This window comes from Seriola lalandi, unplaced genomic scaffold (assembly GCF_002814215.2).
Source record: "Seriola lalandi dorsalis isolate HSWRI2012SDOR001 ecotype SW California unplaced genomic scaffold, Sedor1 jcf7180002054902, whole genome shotgun sequence".
Taxonomy (NCBI): domain Eukaryota; kingdom Metazoa; phylum Chordata; class Actinopteri; order Carangiformes; family Carangidae; genus Seriola; species Seriola lalandi.
The window spans coordinates 680,847-698,634 of record NW_019525454.1 but is presented as its reverse complement, the minus strand read 5'-3'; the positions used below and the strand labels follow the sequence as shown (position 1 = coordinate 698,634).

Genomic DNA, 17,788 nt, shown 5'->3' with positions numbered 1-17,788 from the left:
CGTGACAGAGACAACACAGGATCTAGAGACAGATTCTAGAGTTTGTGCTTTTCTAATTTCTCTTATGAACTTATCAATTTAAATAACAATGAAAACACTGATTCACCAAAGTGACTGTTAGATTCATCATGAGGCAGATGGTCAATATGAAGAAACACTCAGTACAATTTAATCACAGGTTTATTTATTAAAAACCTTTTCAATGACAAAAATGAAGTTGTGAATAAAACTAATGAACATGAGCTGTTCTACACTGACACCTGCTGCACAGTCTGAACTGTCAGTGTTCAGTTCACACTAAAGAGTGTGTGAGGTCACACATCTGTCTCTGAGGTCACAGCATCACATCTATGAAGAGTCTGGTTCTGCTGCAGGTTGCGGTTCTGGTGGGTCGGTTCCATCTGTTTCCTGCTGAACAGCGTTTGATGTTAAACTGGTCGATACTTTCACCTGTGGAGGAGCTGAACACGTTCTGCTCGTCACATGTTGTTACTGTAGAGATGAAGTAAAAGGCAAGAAAGTGAATCTGAACTGAGGACAGAGAATAATAAACAACTAGAAAACTCCTGGAGAGCTTTTGAATGTTGCTGCTGCTCGGTGCCTGAACTTCACTCCTCGTTTCCATCTGTACGAAGGACGAGACTCTCAGCTTCATTCATGTCGTAGAGACTCGTCCTGACTCTGACCTCAGTCCCTCAGGAAGCCTGAAGCTGTGACACCTGAACACAACAACCTCACACTGATGGTTTCAAACCCAGATTTATCCCCACAACCACAGCAAGACATGTACACACACACACACACACACACACGTACACGCACTTACAGAAGTGGATCTGCAATAAACTTTACCTCTTCATCCCCATATCGACGACAGCTGAGTCATTCTGTGCAACAGCAGCCATTCGTGTCTGAAACGTTTGATGAGATGCCGAAGACACAAAAATGTGTTTCCAAATCTCAAAACCGTTAATTCAAGTTTCCTGCCATGATATTAAATGAAAAAATACTATTTTTTTAGCCATTTTTCCTGATCTCATGCAGTTACTCTGGATGATCTTTGTAATTACCTGACACCAGTAGTTCCACCTTTCACTTCCCGTTTCTAGAAATTATGATGGTGAAATTCTTCCAAATAATCATATTGTAGCATTAAAAAAGTTTAAGTTAATGAACTTATACTGTCTGTTCTACATCAATATAACAAGAATAACATCAACAGGTTTATTCTGTGTATTATATTTATGTTACCAACAAATGCTTCTCTAATTTTTCTCTTAAATTGCCAGCATATCATATTTATTCATATATATGTATATATTCCTTTTAAATCTTGTAAGGGTAATTACATCACAGAGGTGACAAAATATGTATCTATGTAAATTAATTTGAAAAGTTTAGGGGAAAAAAGTTTCTAAATAAACCACATGGGACTCAAATGTTATATTTAGGGTGCATGTATTTAAATAGAAAATATTTTTGTCACATACTTGAAAAAAAAAAAAACAACGAATGTCCAAACTTTGGAGTCAGAGTATATCGGCTTATATCTGCTAATCTTTCCTCAATAACAAACAACAGAACAAAGAAATGTTTCTAAATGAGCCAGTAAACTGAGTCTTTGTGTAAAATCACTGAAGTTCCTCACGTTGTTTCGTGGCCTAGAAAATCTCTGAAAAGTGCCGGACTTCGTTGTTTCTCCTAACTTGTTTATTAAAAGATGATTTTTTTTTACATAGTGTTAAATACAATCTCTTCAGAGAACAGACGTCTGAAAGCAGGTGAACAGATGTGAGATCATGTTTGATTTAATGTCCTTTCAGTAGACCCACAATATAATATATCTCTCTGTAATTATTTTAAAACTCAATGCAGCTGTCAGTTTTCAATCTTCAGTTGGAAAGGATAAAGAAGAATCTTTAATTCATAGCATATCTGTGCAAAACAGGGAGAGTCAGGTCCCAGAGCCCATCAGCAGCTTGTTCGCTCCTCACATCGAAGGCACCAGAGCAAACATCTTTAAAACGAGCCTCCTATCTTCCGTCAGGATGACCATGGTGCATTTCTGGTGTGTAAGTCAGGAGAACGATCATGACCCACAGGTGCAGAACCGCCTGGGAAGAAATTGATGAAGCATATTTAGTTTTCTTTTATTAATCAGTAAAATTGTTTTCTCCTGACACGTCTTAAATAAATCCTCACCATGTACAGGATAACGAAAACTCTGGCCATCGGGTAACGTCTCAGGAAGATTCCAAGTCTGATGCTGAAATGACAAGATTTTCTATTTATCACTGGGAAAATATTTCACAATAGAAAACAAAGTAATTTCAGTCCAACAGTGAAGGAGTGAGATCTTACCTGAAACGGTCGATGGTGCTGGCTGCCTTACGCACTTTACCGTAAACTCCTGGACTCTCCTGATCACTGAAGAGGACCGGTGTGTTTCTCTGCCGCGCTACTGAAATGACAACACACAGGCAAGGCATCATGGGAAAAGAAATCAGTGGAGTCAGAAAGAGAATATAAAACTAATGCTAACTAATGCTTGAAAGAAAAACAAACCCATTGAATTTTAAATTAAGGACTTGGTAAATTCTAGTGCTGCACAATTCATTGAAATACAATCAAAATTGCAATGTGTTTTTTTCCAGTGAAAGTAAAATCACGATGGCAATATGATTGTTTCAGCATGTCGTGCAGCCCTGGTGGATTCTGTTGGTTTGGAGTCGATATTCTGCAGAATGAGGAAGTGACTGTTCTAAGTCTGAACAGAAACGCTCGCAAAGAAAGTCTTGGATTTATTTCTTTTCTGTGCGGTGAAATGTCACCTTCAGGGACTAAAAGCTTCATCGAGGCTTTAAAAATGAAAATATTCATGACACGTTTCCCTGTGGAGGAAATGTTGATAAATCTGCCCCGCCGCTCTTGCACCAATCATTCTGCTCCTGACCTCAGTCTTGCCTACCTGGCCCCTCCAGGCCGCTCATGTTGATGGCCGGCCCTCCGCTTTGTCCTCCCTGAGCGTTCTTCAGCTGCTGCTCCAGACGCTCCAGCTGGAAGACCAGCGAGCTTTTCTCTGTGCCCAGAGCCTCCAGCATCGTCTGCTTCTGGATCAGCGTCTCCGTCAGCTGGTGGAGGCGATTCTCCAGCTCTGTTTGGCTGCTGCTGCTCAGAGTCTTGTTGGTCAACTGGGAGAGTAAACACATACCAGGATATGGATCATCACCGCTGACAGGTGTGGATGTTACCACCCTGCGATGGCAACAAAAGGAAGCGTTTGTCTTCTTTACTACAAACCAAGCTCACAGGAAGTGCGCTCTGCGTTCACATGCCTGTACAGCTATAAAGTGACTGACCTGGTTCCTGAGTTTTTGGATTTCATCCTCTCTGTCTTTGATTCGACTTTGCAGAGTGGTTTTGGCTCGATGGTTCTCTTCCTCCAGGTACTGCAGCTCCTGGGGTTTAAGTGAAACACAAAAACATCCCACATGAATTAAGGGTTTGATCAGACATAGAACAATTAGGAATTATGAAAACATTTGAGACAACTTCTATCTTTTTTTTCCCTCCCCCCTCACCTGTTTGTAGCGCTCAGCCTCAGCCTCCACTTCCTGTTTAACCCTGTTCTGTAAAGCCTGTTGCTCCTGTAACTGCACCTGCTGCTCCCGCCACGCGTCTGCCTCCGTCAGGGCCTGAGTCTCCAAATCCTGAGAGAGAAAAACATGGCTCCCTCAGGTCACAGATACAACAGACACAGCTGGGACACATCCCAGTGAAACCATGACCTCATCAACATCATCAACATCGTTTTTCTTTTCCTGTCGTTTCCAGCATCTCACCTGTATCTCCGTTCGAAGTGTGTGCACTTGCCCCTGCAGTTTTTGGATCTCCTCCCTCTGTAACTCCTTCTCGTGACGCACTTCCTCCAGCTCCAGAGCCATGGCGCCGCTCCCGTCCAGCGTGTCCAGACCAGATCCCTCCTTCAGACTGCTGATCAGCTTCTCTTTGGACTAGAGAGAAACATTTACAACATTATTAAAAACTGTTCAGAAAAATGCTAAAATCCAAGTACAAATTTATATGTAAAAAGAAAACGTAAAGCTTGAAAACAACAATGAAACATTCTTGTCCAGAGGAAATTTGAGCCTTGGTGCTAATGCTACCTGATGATGTTCTGCAGGGCCTGAGCAAGGCTTACTTGTAGGATGCGTGAAGCTTTGTGCTTGTAGTCCTGTAACTCCTGCTTGGCAGACTCAGCTGCAGCTTTGGCACTTTTCAGCTGCTGGTGGAGGTCGTCGACCCTGAGCTTCTCCTCTGCAGCTCGTCGCTCCGCTGCAGTTACCGTCTCTGCAAGGGTCTGCCTCTCAGCCTCCAGCTTGGACAGTCGACCAGCATACTCACTCTGCACAAGAGAAGAAAATCAAGTCTTACTATTTACGTACGGACACCCAATAACTAAAGGCAAAGCTTCGCTCTCCGTCAGCATCGTACTGCATGTACCTGCATCTGCCGGTAGCTGTCCTGCTCCCTCCTGACAGCCAGGTCCGACTCTCGCAGCCTCTCCTGGATCGTCTCGAGAGCTTGGGACTGCATGCTGCTCCCTTCTGTGTGGTCCTGCACAATTCTGAAAAGCAAAAAAGTACCATGGTATCTAATTTCTTTAAAACCTGAATCTGATCTCTGCTTCAAAAGGTGATCATGTACCTTGACCTTTCCTTCTGTGCCTCCTCTAGTGCAGCACTGCGGGACTTCAGCAGCTGATCGGCTTCATCCAGTCTGATTTTCAGCACCGCCAGCTGACCGTCTTTGGCTGAAAGCGCCTCCGTCAGGTCGTCGACCTGTGACCGAAGTTCCCGTAACGTTCGGTCAGTATGACACTGCTCCGAGTTCCATTTGTCAGCTCGTAGTCTTGCCTGGTTCAATTCTGCAAGAGTAGAGAACAACTCGGTCAATACAGAGGCAGAAGTGCAGACACGTCGACCATCATCGCTCCTGATTTATCTTTTGTCTTACCGTCCTGCAGGTCTTTTGCTCTCTGGATGACTGAAGCCATCTCGTGGTTGAGGGAGGACACTTCACTGCGCAGCAGCTGGTTCTCCAGACGCAGACTGGACAGGATCTGGCTCTGTGGCTCCTCTGCAGGAGGAGGAGGCTCCTGCCTGCCGGACTCCTGAGGGACAGGCAAGCCCGAGTCTGAGCTCTCAGATGTGTCTGTGGCGGCCGAGTAGGGGTGAAGAGAGACACAAATATCAGACATAAATGCCAGAAAATAACTACGTTATACATGTTGTGTATATGTAAGGCATGAGAAATCTGGCCTCCTGCTCTTCTTGCTCAAATACAACAGTTTTTCTTTGGGTTTTGGACGATCATGCCAACTGGAGACATCACCAACATCCCTGAGAAACTGTGAATGGAATTGTTTCTAATATTTTAAGATTTATTGTTTAAATATATGTAATCTTAAATAGTTTCTATCTTTCTTTGAAGTTGAATTTTTGATGGAAACATTTTGCTATTACCAGAGTGATACGATAACCTAACACCTCTACTCCACAAACATAACACTTCTTCCTTCGCTGACAGAAAATGATGAGATAACCACTGTGAACATGTGGGGTCGTCTTCATACCTTGGCCTTGCTCTTTAGCAGAGCTCTCCTCTGACGTTTTGATGCTGTGAGCAGACAGCGAGCTCAGGCTCGAGGCCCTGGATACTCCGCGGGTCGAGGGGGGTGTGGACGGGGCTGAGGGGATGGCGTGAGGAGTGGTGGATGGAGGGGGTGTTGGGTTTTCGGCCTCTGTAACTGGAACTGCCACTTTCATAAGTTCCCTTCTTGAATCCCTCCTGTTGCTGGCCGGAGGCTCGGAGCTGTTCAAAAAGTCAAAGAGCATGTCATCGTCCACGTCCTGCTCGCTCTTTCTGGGCCTCACAAAGCCAGATGACGTCTTGGCAGAGTTGTTAGCGCTGCTGCCAGAACCAGACGGGGTACCGGCCACGTTGGCTGTGCCAGCCAGCAAGGTTGCATTGGATCTCTTGATGTTGCTGGCTGCTGCGGAGATGAAGCCTATTGCATCGTGGGAGGATGCATAGTTCACAGCTGTGTCGGCCTTGTACCCTTCAGTGTTGTACTCAGGTTTGACGGTGGATTCTCCTTCGTAGGGCGACGAAAAGGAGGAGGTTCTCTCCTGGCTTTTGCTCAGGGCGGTGGCAGCTCCCTGGTCCACTTTATTCAAGAAGTCTTCAGCTTTCCCAGCCAAGTCAGTAAACCAGGACATTTTCAATCCTAATGGCAGAAACAACAGCTCACTTTGAGGATGACAAGGCCCTTTTAGCGGATTCTCAGCCAACATAAGTTCCAAGATGTTAAGGTTAAGAGCCTGAGAGCAGGTTTGCTAATGTACTGTATACATTTGTCTTTCCTTTTAACAATATACGTAAGAGCAGCAGTGGTGTAAAGCTTGCAAGTTCAACGCCTGCACTGAAATTACAAATCTGGGCAGTGAAAGTGAGGGAACGACACTTGCCCCTCCCTCATTGCCACCAATAAGATTCCTCTAACTGCTGAAGTGGAGCTGCTCAGACCGACTGTGGTCGTACTGAGCAGCTTCCATGTGTGAGCGTGTGAACAGGGTGTTCCTCGCTAAGACAACTTTGCTCTCAGTGAAACTACCCTGAATAAATAAAGGTTATATTTGTGTGATACCAATAGGCCAATTCAAACATTTGATTACAAGTCTTAATCACTTAGAGTGTAATTATTTAATTATTCTCTTTTCTAATCTGCAGTTATGAGTGTTAATGTCATCATATTACTGTCTACATGGTTGTGCATCTTAATGCATATTCAAAAGCATTTAAATATACACTCTGATCGCTGTTTATATGTATGAACACATCTGAATGTATATTTATATTATATCGCTGAAAATGTGCATTTCTACAATTAAAATGTATTTTTGTTATTATAGATCTCACCTGTAAATGAGATCTCACTTTGACTTCCTGATTAAATAATGTATATATATATATATATATATATGAAGGGAAGTGGTGGTGCATGCAAAGCAAGACAGGCTGTAAGTTCTTTTGTCCATATTCCTGTAGAATATACAGTATAAATCATGACTCACTGATTTCATTTGGACATGCATTGGGGTCCAAGTAAAGTCAGTGAGTCATGATTGGTGCAAAGCAGGTACAGTATATAATCCTGCATAATAAACAGAATGACAACAACGAGCTGCAGGTGGTTAATGTTAAGATTACATTAGGGACTTTGTTGTTAATTATCTTCCAGTCATTGTGAGCAGCCTGAGAGACTCGACTCAGGGCTGACAACTCTCCTGCACAGGCTCAATGTCTGCACAGCTACGATGCTAACACAGTCACTCCACACAGTCAAAGCAGGCCGGTTAGTTTGTTTCCCCACTCAGATACACGGAGATAAAGGAGTTATCACGGGGGCTATGAGTAGCTGCAGTCATCATACAGTAAAACTAATGTAAACACAGTCGGTTCAACAGAAACTCCATTATAGCTAACGAGCTAACGAGCTAACGAGCTAACGAGCTAGCTGGTTCCTGAAGCAAAGCCTCTAACGTACCGTTTCGAAACGACGTCCCGGTCCCTGAATGTCTCCGGTCACCTGGCTACCGCCGAGGTTTAACGGCTGCACGTGAACAAGAAAACCAGCTTGGATAAACACAGTCAGATGTCATTATCTGTCAGAGAGGATGTTGGTAGTCTTTTCGATACGTGGACCAGGAAGCGGCGCTACGAAGGACCCCACAACAGAGCGACCTGAGACGCGCCTGATCAAAAACCAACCGACGCACCTTTCAATGATGCACCTGCAATAAGAACCGGTTCCTTCTCTGTGAAGGGAAAGATATTCATTGCAAGATATGGAAAGAGGTTTATCCTTGTACTGACCTCTTACATCAAAAGTTTAAATCAGATTTTAATAGTTGTACTTTTTGCAGTTCAAACACTGAGACCATAGAACATCTTTTATTATTATATTTGAATACTTAGCAAAAATACTTTATACATAAATGTAATTTCTTCATACCGACACCTATATTAGATGCCTATTTAAATTAATGTAATCTCATATAAAAACGTGTGAAATGCTGTTATATTAAAAAAAAAAACATCTGTATGAATATTTATGCACTTTAATACCTGACAGATCCCTTATTTTGTTTCTTTATTTTATTTTAAATATATTCCTGTTTATTAAGTTTTTTCTTTAGTTTTCTTATTTATTTATTCATTCATTTTCTTTCTTCCAACCTATATTCCTATTCTTGTTACTGCTTGCTCAGTTGTTCCTATTATTTCTGTATTTATCCTAAATGTGATTTGTGCCTGTTTGACTGTTATAAAGATTGTTAATAAAGAAAAAAAAACGTATTAATTTACTGATTTAAGTAAAAATACTGTATGAACAGTGGTGGAAAGTAACTAAGTACATTTATTTTATTTATTGCACTCAAGTTCAGTTGTACAGACGTTCATCATTCTGAAGAAATGCCGTTCTGCATGAGGAGAACTTTTATTTCTGGTAATTTCAGCATGTTTTGATGCTGGTATTTTGTTGTCAAGGGCAATTTAAATGGATTTCATTGTGGCAGAATAAATACTAACATTTTATATTAATGTTCACCTACTTGTATTTTATATTTGCTTAAATTATACATGATTAAAATTGTCCTTTTAAAAAGTTCAAGCTACATTGTTTTCAATATAAATAGTAAATGTCTCCACAGAGTTTGTGATGCTTGTGAGGTCTTTTCAGTCTGGTTAAATATAGTTAAAAAGATAATCGACCTCCTCGGCAGGTGACTCACCTTTAGATCAGAAAAGAGACAAAATGACACAGAAGTTATGAAACAGTGCCTCTTTATTTTTTTCCGCACTCACTCCAAAATGCATATTTACATGGCATGCCACATCAATACAGGAACTTACTATGGACACAATCGATAACATGTAGAATCTGATCTGGGAGTTAAGGGCGAGGGTTTTATCCCATGAACAACCAACCAAGAGAGAACAGAAACGAAGCAACACTTCTATAACCAGGCCAGCCATAGAAAAGGGTTTCTCTTAAAACGGGTCGTTTCAAAGACTTAAAAAGTGATAAATGTCCAGTTTCACATTGGTCATGGAGCGCCGTCGTCTCTGGTCAGGGACGGTGATCATCTACAATCCGCAAAAATACAAGAGGCTGTTCAAATTTGGGATGGACTGCAAAGACAGATGATCACACATTTTTTCGGGGTGGGGGTCGGGTGGGGTGGGGGGGGAATTTACAACATTAATTTGTTGCTGGTTGACTTCAACTCCATTAGTACAGCCTCAACAATCTAAGTCTTCTAAAATAGTGCCCTCCTTGTTCAAAGTAAAAATCCACAAGCACCGTGTCCTTTAGCGAGAGAGAGGAAAAAAAAAAAAAAAAAAAGGAGTGGACTCCAGAAGACCAAAAAATTGGGGGAGGAGTTAAATACATAAAAAACACAACTCAGTATACGAGTCTGTGTGTTATAATGCGAAAATAACAAAACAACAAATATCTGGAGACGTCTCTTCTCAGGGAGATCCTTTGAGAAAAATCTTCACTCAATCAGTATTTCCTCTGTTTGGATAGACAGTCTGTTCAACATTCACACACACACACACACACACACACACACACACACACACACACACACACACACACACACACACACACTCTCTCTCTCTCTCGCACAGCCAATTACACATGCATTGTGTTTTGTGGATGACGGACTGGCCACATCAGATCAGCCCCCTCCTCTTCTTGTAGTCCTCCAGGTTGAGGGACCTGCGGGGGGCGCCGTCCTTCACCGGCAGCGCGTTGGAGCTCACCGACAGAGACTTTGCCTCTGCAGAACACAAAACGTAAAATCAGAACATCTGTGCTAAACGACGACTTCGTGCTGCGACGAAGAAGAACCTCCTTCCATCTTAATGTCTTCTGAAGAATCATCTCACCTGCATTGGGAACCTGTAGGTCGATCTTTACGTCAAAATCATGAACTTTAAACAAGTCCTCGGAGAGGTCAGTGGTTGGCTTGGGGACATCTTTGTCTTTCGGGTTCATTTGTCCCTAAAATAAAAACAAAGAGACGTTTGAACTCCTCCGGGTAAAGACCAAGAGTCACGTTCATCTTAATGTCACTGTAGTCTCTACATTTTAACACCTGAAAATAAACAGATTATATTTAGTTTTCAGTATCTCCTGATAACTTTTAAAGTGTCAGTCCGTCAGTCATCCAGCCATCAACAATAAACAAAAAAGACATGCACTAAAAACTGGCAACTGCAGCTTTCTCTTCTAAAGAAGCTCCCTGACAGGATTTAGCCGACGGATTCTTCTGAACATGTTAAATGTATCACAGCTGGAGAAACCGCACAGCGATTTCCTGTTTGCATGACATTTCATTTGGCATCATTTCCACTTCCCCAAACAAACTCAAGTGAGAGACGTGAACATCACGTGAGAGTTGGCTCTCTGATCACGCTGACTGTGAGATTACGGGGCGGCGCTGCTGCTGCTCACCAGTTTGTTCTTCTCTGCACTGGAAGGATCTGGCGTCGACCCGGAGCCGTACTTCTGGTTGAGATGAGCGAGGATAGCTGCGTGGACCGACGGGTCTCTGGCCTTTAGAACCAGGAGGAGCAAAATAACAGATGAGGTCATGAAGGGTCAACACTGTTTAATTACAAAAACGGTGCTTGAAATAATCATAGAGCTCTTACATTTGACACCATGGTGGGTTTGCACTGTCTCCGTGTGAAAGGGTCCATTTGTTGGTTTTTGGAATTTTGTCCTTCAGCCTGAGAGAGAAAAGGAAATAAACATCTTTAGATTCAACAGCTGACACTTACTTACAGTTACTGTGGTTTCTGCACCTCCGTCGTTTTCTGCTTGTTAATGTGCATTTGTGGGAAACTTGATTTAGTTTTCATTGTAAGTTATTATTGTTTTATATGTAGAGTTATTTCATATTCTAATTATTTTCAAATACGTTTTATTGTGCCAAAAGAAAATCAAACATATAGTGAATTGTAGTAAGATTATATTAATATACATTCACATTTATAAAAACATGATATGACGGTATAAGGATTGTCCCTGATGAACAAGAAAATTACATTAAGTGCAAATTGACAAAAATAAATGTGAGTTATTTTGATTATTTTCTGTGTTTGGCTTGATTTTTTTTACTGCTTTACTGATATAGTGTGATTTTAATAATTATTTGTTTTATTTGTTGTTTTTGTGTGAGGAGGAAGACTAGCGCCACAGAAGGAAAACCCTTCAAGAAATAAATATCATCATCATCTGCAGCTCGTGAAGAAAGAGACTGTTGTTGTCGGACAGAACGTTGCACCTGGCCGCACCCTTTAGTGCACACACACACTACAGGATGTGAACAGGGTGCAGCATGGACGTTTTCTACAAATCAATTCCTCAAACACTCAAACACTTCCGCGTTCGCAGCTTGTATCTTCTAACACAGTGTTCATCGTTTACTGCCAGTGTGTAATCACTCGCCACAGGAAGCAGGTGTGTTCGGGGTCAGGTGAGGCGGACACTCACCACCAGAGCTTTCTCAGATTCAACGATATTCCAGCTTCTGTTCCTCTGGTTAATGTAGCTGGATGAAAACAGATTTAAAAAGAATAAAGTCACAACAATGATGATGTCAAAAAAACAAACAGGGATGTTGTTCAGGATTGTTTATTTAGAAAAATAACTTCTATGTTCTCTTCATACTCAGCAGCAGAGAAACGCCACTAACGAGTCCATGTTTTATTGACATGTAGATGTTGTTGGATATTAGATGAGATATTTGAAAACGTATTCAAATTCAAATAAAGTGATATAATAAGAGAGAAGGATGCAGCTTCTGTACCTGATGGCAGAGATGTTCTTGGTCCTCTGTCTGTCGAGAGCTTCTGCTCGTTCCTCCAGCTCGTTCAGCTCGTCCTGGATCACTTTCACTTTCTCCCCGTCTCCGCTCTCCTCCGCCATGGCCTTCGAGTCCGACGCACAGCGACACACGGAGACATTTAGACTTCCAGGGCAAATCTGTGATATCTGCTTGAATGATTTGTGAGTTTGATGGAAGTGTGGGAATCTACCACTACAACTTTTTTTACCTTGTCTTTGAGTAACTGCGTCTTCTTCATGGCGTAATTCGGTGGTGCTTTTCGGAATCTGTCCTTCTCTTTGACAATCTGCAGAAAGCGAAAGACAAAAAAAGAAAAAGGGTTTTTCTTCCTCTGCGTAACGCACGCGTCCTGGGAAACCAGTGACAGGAAGCAGACTTACATCCTCTATGTCTTTGTCGTTGAACTTGTAGTTCAGAGCTTCTTTGATGGACTGCTCCTTTTTGGTGATTTCGTCGAGAGTGGGGACTTGCATCCCCGCGACCATCATCTGCAAAGGAGGAAATCAACACAGAGAACGTTTCCCTCGCGGCCTGAACAGATTGTTCCCGTTCCTTCTTAATCAAACTTTACTGAGTCCATATTTTCAGATCCACTTACCGCCTCTTTCCACTTCATGAACTCGCTCTCTGTAAACTCCTGATTTGATACAAACTCGAGCCTGAAAACCCGTGTGTCCCCGCCATGCCTGAGGAAGACACACAGCGTCATACGGGCACATTTTTTAAGGAAGCAGAGATGGTTCGTTAGCCGACGCTTCAGTAGCTACTTCAGTATGTATAAAGTATTTGTAACCGTATCACTACCTTAATTGTAATCCTTTGTTTGTTCGCGTTGATCCAAGTTGGTAAACCTTCGCCGTCTCCACCACGTCCACAATTTCAGCGACCTTTCAACAACAAGCATTGTGACTCTGATTAAAATTCACTAACCAGCATTTATTTAATTAAATCTCTTTGTAAACCGTCGCAGATCTTCACCGTCACACAGGAAACCTAAAGGACACTTGAGCCAGCGCTCACCCTGTAAACTGGTTTACTGCTGCTGTTCCCGATCCCTATCCTCACGAAGCAGCCGGTCACTGTCTTAGCGAAGAAGGGCATGTGGCACCAGCGCTCCAGCTTGTTTCTGGACAGGCGGATCCTGTTGAGCTCGTCCGGTAATGAGACCGGCTGCGACTTCGGTGGAGTTTCCTCTTTTCTATGAGCAGAAACACGACGTGAGGAGTTACGTGGAAGCAGCGGACAGGCAGCTCTCACCATTAATCTTCTATTGTTTTATCACTATGAGAAGAAAAACGTACTCATCATCATCGTAAGACGATGAACGCGAACTCCGATCGCTTTTGACGGACGACTTGTCATCGTCTTCCTCCTCTTCCTCCTCGTCGTCGGAATAAACCTCGCTGGTCTTCAGGGGCTGGCGTTTGGCCAGCAGCTCCGCTGCTCGACAAAACACACCAGACATCGACGTTTAGAACCGAGTCAATCGTCTCAACAGCCACAACAAAGTTTAAACTCTCACCTGTTTTGTTTTTCTTCTTCTCTCGCTCAGCTTTGAGTTCTTCCATGGCCTGGGACTTTTTGTCAAGTTTTTCGTCACGTTTGGATCGTCGCTCCTTGTTGTGTGACATAACCTGAAAGAGACATCAACCAACCAGCGTAAGTTCATCTGTAACTTTAATGTGGCCTTCAGAAAGAAAACTGACGTCATTAACAGTCATAAATCAATCTTTAAAGAGGCTGAACATGTTAGAATTTATTCTCTATTTTCATTTTAAAAAACGTATAAATGTCGTTTATGTCCGATACGTTTTAAAACATGAAACTGGACTCACCACTTGTGTGTCTTGAACCTGAGATTGCTTCCTTTTTTCTTGTTCCTCCTCCTGCTTCTTCTTCTTCTCCTCTTTCTCTTTCTTCTTTGCCGTCTTCAGCTTCTTCTTAATTTCAAACCTGTCAAAACAAACGTATTCTCGGATGAATAAACAGTCAGATCACTGCGAGGCTGCTGGTGAGAAATGTGATGAGGGGAAATGCTGAAGGTTGTTTTCAAATGAATGAAATATCCTGCTCGATGTTTTCTTCTGGTTCTGCTCACATCTGCTTGGTGCCTGTCGCATCATCGCCACTCACCGTCTCTTTAGCACCTCTCTTTTCTCGATTCTGTTGAACAGCTCTTGTTCTCTCTCCTTCTCCGTCATCTGCTCCAGACGAGCTCGGTCCTCCGCGTCTCCCATCAAGTCGTCGTCGTAACCGTCCCTGAACACATCGTCCTCAGAGGAGTCCGAGTCTGAGCTGGAGGACGAGCTGTTGCTCTCCGAGTCAGACACTTCACCTGACAGAGAGACGTTCAGACACAAACAGGAATCAATCAGCTGAACACTACAGAGGTGGGACGTCCTGAACCTGTCTGTGTGTTGGTCAAGACCATTTTTATTGATAAGCATTGACTACATTCAGCTTGAGCACAATCTACTCCTTTATTTTCCCCCAGTGCGCTCTCTACACCGGACTGTTTGCAGCTTTCAGCAGCGAGGAATGTGTTTTAAAAGCTCATCTTGTGGCTGAAATGGGACGTGGAAGTGCTTTTACACCAGGAAGTGAAGGAAGCTTCACAGATGCTTGTGATGGTCACGATGTCTGATTAGGGTTCGGTTTGAACTTTGATGCTTTTATGGATCGCCTCATTTCGTTTTTATACGTATACACAAACACCAAGCTTAAAAATAAAACTAAAGTGAAACTACAATTTGTAACGTAATGTATATTATACTTTTCTTCTTGTAATAGGGACCAATATAAAGTTCACACTAAAGGTCATTTAAATGTTATTATAGAGAGATACTTATGTTTAAAGCCATTAAGAGACGCTGTGACGCAGATTATTCCTCTCACTCTTGCAGAGTGTATCTTTATCATCTTGATACGTGAACTGGACTTTGACCAGATCTCCGGATCCTTCCCCCAAAAGACTTTTCCTGTGTTTCCATAACCGTGTGGATCCATTGAGAGTGTAACACAAACACAAAGGAAGAAAGAAAGAGATAAACAACAGCTTGGATGCTACACTGTGTGCCAGCTAGGATAAAGGAGATGAGTGTGTGAGTCATCTAATCCCAGCCACCTAAAATACCTGAGGACATGGCAGCCTGTGATGTGTGTAATCTACAGATCAGAATATGTCTGCAGCTTCCACCACCACGATTACCTGAACCGTTTAACAGTGAAGACACATACCCTCCTCAGGTGCAGAGCTCTCAGCTGAGCTGTCTCCATCAGAGCTGCCGGACGCCGTTGCTTTATTAACCTTCTTCTTTGTCGCGTTCTTCTTCTCAGACCCTTTCCCTGGCTTAACCTTCTTCTTGCCTTTGGTGCCGCCCACCGTCCACTACACAAAGGAATGAAAAAAATACCAAATAACTGTAACTGGCCAATAATTGTGATCTATTCACTTGAACCCAATAACAACAAAAGCAGTCTGACATGTTTAAACTGTATTTTTGACATTTTTTTTACATCCCAAACCATAAAGAGTGAAGTTTGTTCATACAAACACCAACGACCGTCGTACCTCGTCATCACTGTCAGATGTCTCTGAGTCTGTAGAAGCAGCAGGTTTGCTTACTGGCTCTTCCTGCTCACCTGAATCAACCCTCTTCCTCTTCGCCAACGACAACAGCTCCTGAAAATGAGAACACAGTGTTGTGGTTAAGGAAGTACATCCAAGGGAAATCACAACTTTGTTCCTGTGACTGTAGCCTCGCTCATATGCAGCGTCATGGGTGGACGTCTTTAAATACAGGTGTGAATAAACCCAAACTGCCTGGGATCCAATACCACAAGCCACACTCAGAGGTGAGATCCATGTGAGCTCATGCACAGAGTGGTCGTGTTTAAGGGCATGACTGGCCAGCTTTGCAATGTGCATATACTGGATCCAACCGCCCACACACAGCTATAGATATATACTAAGACAACAGTGTGATGGATGTACTTCACACGACACCACATCTCTTCCTGAATAGCAGTACAGGCAGGAACAAATGTGTATTTCTGTTTAGCAGGTAAAATTACATGTGAGCAAGGAAGGAAAGTCGTATCACAAGCGGCCATCAAAACACTTTCTGATGTTGGTGCGAGCAGCAATTAGTCACAACTGGATTTCGGCTTTGATTTAAGACACCAATTCTGAACAGGGCATGAATACATTTTAATGACATCACACACAAAAGCAAGAAGGTGAACCTACAGTAATATACCTCTCTGCTTGGAGAAAGTGGAAAAGCAGTAATCCACACTGATTCAGTGCAAAATAGTGTATCAGCACTGATACTGGGCTTATTCAGCTAATCGAGTCCCGGTTACGATGTAAACGATTCACATTAAAAACAGTTTCTCTGCCTATTTCATCATAAAATTAAGTGTATTTGCTATGAGAAACACAGACTTCTGGTGTGTTGATTCAGAGTTAGTGCCACATTTCATCAGTTCAACATAGTGAGGTTTACTGATTTTAGATTTGGGGAAAAGGTGATCACTGGTATTGGATAGGTACTCTGCGTGGGAGAGTTGCAGCACAGGGAGAGAAAAAGTTAGGAACATTTAATACTGCAAACATCTGATATATATATAGCTGGTTTCATCAATGTGAACTCAAAACACAATCCTAGAGAAATGACCAGTTCTTAAGACTCCGAAACCTGCTGCTTTGAGCATCTTCCAGTCATCTGTTATTCACTACATGTGCCTGAGTTGTTAAGAAGTGAACTGTCAGGTAATGGACATGAGAGTTTACTGGTGATCAGAGGACCAAACAAACCCACTAATGATTTGTGAAAACCAGCAGTGACTGGACTTTTCTCATCTCTTCTGGTCACCTGTTATTCACTGCGTGTGTGAGTTGTCTCTGAGACTCCACCGCTTCTCTGTGTACAGTGAACATGGGGGTTTGAAGCAGCTCCACGGGGCCGACACGTTAGACTGTGAAGCTTCTTCAGACAACTTGCCAGCGCTTGTTTGACAACAACACCGAAATAGCAGTCCGGCTAAGTGACGTCACTGAGGAGATAAGGTTCGAGCTAAATCAAGTGCGGCGGCTCCACTACGGTTTCAGTTTGTGCAAACATGTCCCAGTCTCGCTTTGTCTAGAAGCCAACAAACAAATCCCTCCAAACAGCGCCGAACAGCTCACTCCTCCAACCACTAACAAAAAAAAAAAAAAAAAAAAAAAAGGCCCATGGCGCGGTATTTTCGTCACAACATAAAACTAGCGTTGAGTGCATCTCTCGGAATGTAACCTTACAATTAGCATAACTTAGCTGCCTGATGCTACGGCACTGTTTTCTGTGCTGCCGCAGACACTTCACTCGGTGCTGGACAGCTCAAAGAATCACACGAGAAAAACCCCAACAATTGGTTTGTCTTTGGGAATGGTGTGTTTACTCAGAAAGGAGGAAAAGGTTGTGAATAAGACAGGCCTGCTCTCAGCGAAGCCAAACACAGCGCAGTCAGTTAGCATACATTAGCTTTCACCTCAAACTACGGGCAACTTGAGACGCGATCGCTTGCATCAAAATCAAAAAATGCGCACCTACCTGATCTAAATTATCGTCGCTAGCACTGTCTTCAGAGTCAGAGTCAATCACGACTCGACCTTTCCGCTTCTTTACATTCACCATGATTAGCTGCACGGCTAACCTGCTAGCTACCTCTGTGTCGTCTAAATGTTTGCGGCTAGCCGTTGCTGCTACCTAGCTAGTTGGCTCTGCAGTCAACCACACAAAGGCACTACTGAGCAT

The 17,788-nt window shown here is 42.8% G+C and overlaps 2 protein-coding genes across 2 annotated transcripts; both read right to left on the bottom strand.

The window, feature by feature from the left end:
• Positions 1-1,441: 1,441 nt before the first annotated feature.
• golga5 (golgin A5) lies at positions 1,442-7,788 on the bottom strand. Its single transcript, XM_023430422.2, has 13 exons — positions 7,610-7,788; positions 5,636-6,289; positions 5,017-5,214; positions 4,708-4,927; positions 4,504-4,627; positions 4,202-4,405; positions 3,843-4,013; positions 3,582-3,710; positions 3,360-3,458; positions 2,969-3,191; positions 2,362-2,461; positions 2,203-2,266; positions 1,442-2,114 (listed from the first exon to the last, which is right to left on the bottom strand). Exons 2-13 carry the CDS (start codon positions 6,279-6,281, stop codon positions 2,034-2,036), a joined length of 2,259 nt encoding a protein of 752 aa, XP_023286190.1. The 5' UTR covers positions 6,282-6,289; positions 7,610-7,788; the 3' UTR covers positions 1,442-2,033.
• Positions 7,789-8,893: 1,105 nt separating this feature from the next.
• On the bottom strand, positions 8,894-17,766 carry rtf1 (RTF1 homolog, Paf1/RNA polymerase II complex component). Its single transcript, XM_023430379.2, has 18 exons — positions 17,585-17,766; positions 15,562-15,672; positions 15,228-15,378; positions 14,124-14,325; positions 13,826-13,943; positions 13,513-13,624; positions 13,292-13,430; positions 13,011-13,188; positions 12,795-12,877; positions 12,589-12,676; positions 12,371-12,478; positions 12,199-12,276; positions 11,952-12,073; positions 11,636-11,693; positions 10,792-10,869; positions 10,592-10,693; positions 10,024-10,138; positions 8,894-9,914 (listed from the first exon to the last, which is right to left on the bottom strand). Exons 1-18 carry the CDS (start codon positions 17,666-17,668, stop codon positions 9,808-9,810), a joined length of 2,034 nt encoding a protein of 677 aa, XP_023286147.1. The 5' UTR covers positions 17,669-17,766; the 3' UTR covers positions 8,894-9,807.
• Positions 17,767-17,788: the final 22 nt, after the last annotated feature.

Excerpts from the sequence above, each read along its gene's own strand:
- golga5 (XM_023430422.2), bottom strand. The coding sequence starts at position 6,281 with ATGTCCTGGTTTACTGACTTGGCTGGGAAAGCTGAAGACTTCTTGAAT. Across the intron at positions 4,928-5,016 it reads AGCAAAAGACCTGCAGGACG|AATTGAACCAGGCAAGACTA; the intron begins GTAAGACAAAAG and ends CTACTCTTGCAG. Across the intron at positions 2,115-2,202 it reads TTTTCGTTATCCTGTACATG|GCGGTTCTGCACCTGTGGGT; the intron begins GTGAGGATTTAT and ends ATTTCTTCCCAG.
- rtf1 (XM_023430379.2), bottom strand. The coding sequence starts at position 17,668 with ATGGTGAATGTAAAGAAGCGGAAAGGTCGAGTCGTGATTGACTCTGAC. Across the intron at positions 15,379-15,561 it reads CATCTGACAGTGATGACGAG|TGGACGGTGGGCGGCACCAA; the intron begins GTACGACGGTCG and ends TCCTTTGTGTAG. Across the intron at positions 12,479-12,588 it reads TCATGAAGTGGAAAGAGGCG|ATGATGGTCGCGGGGATGCA; the intron begins GTAAGTGGATCT and ends CCTCCTTTGCAG.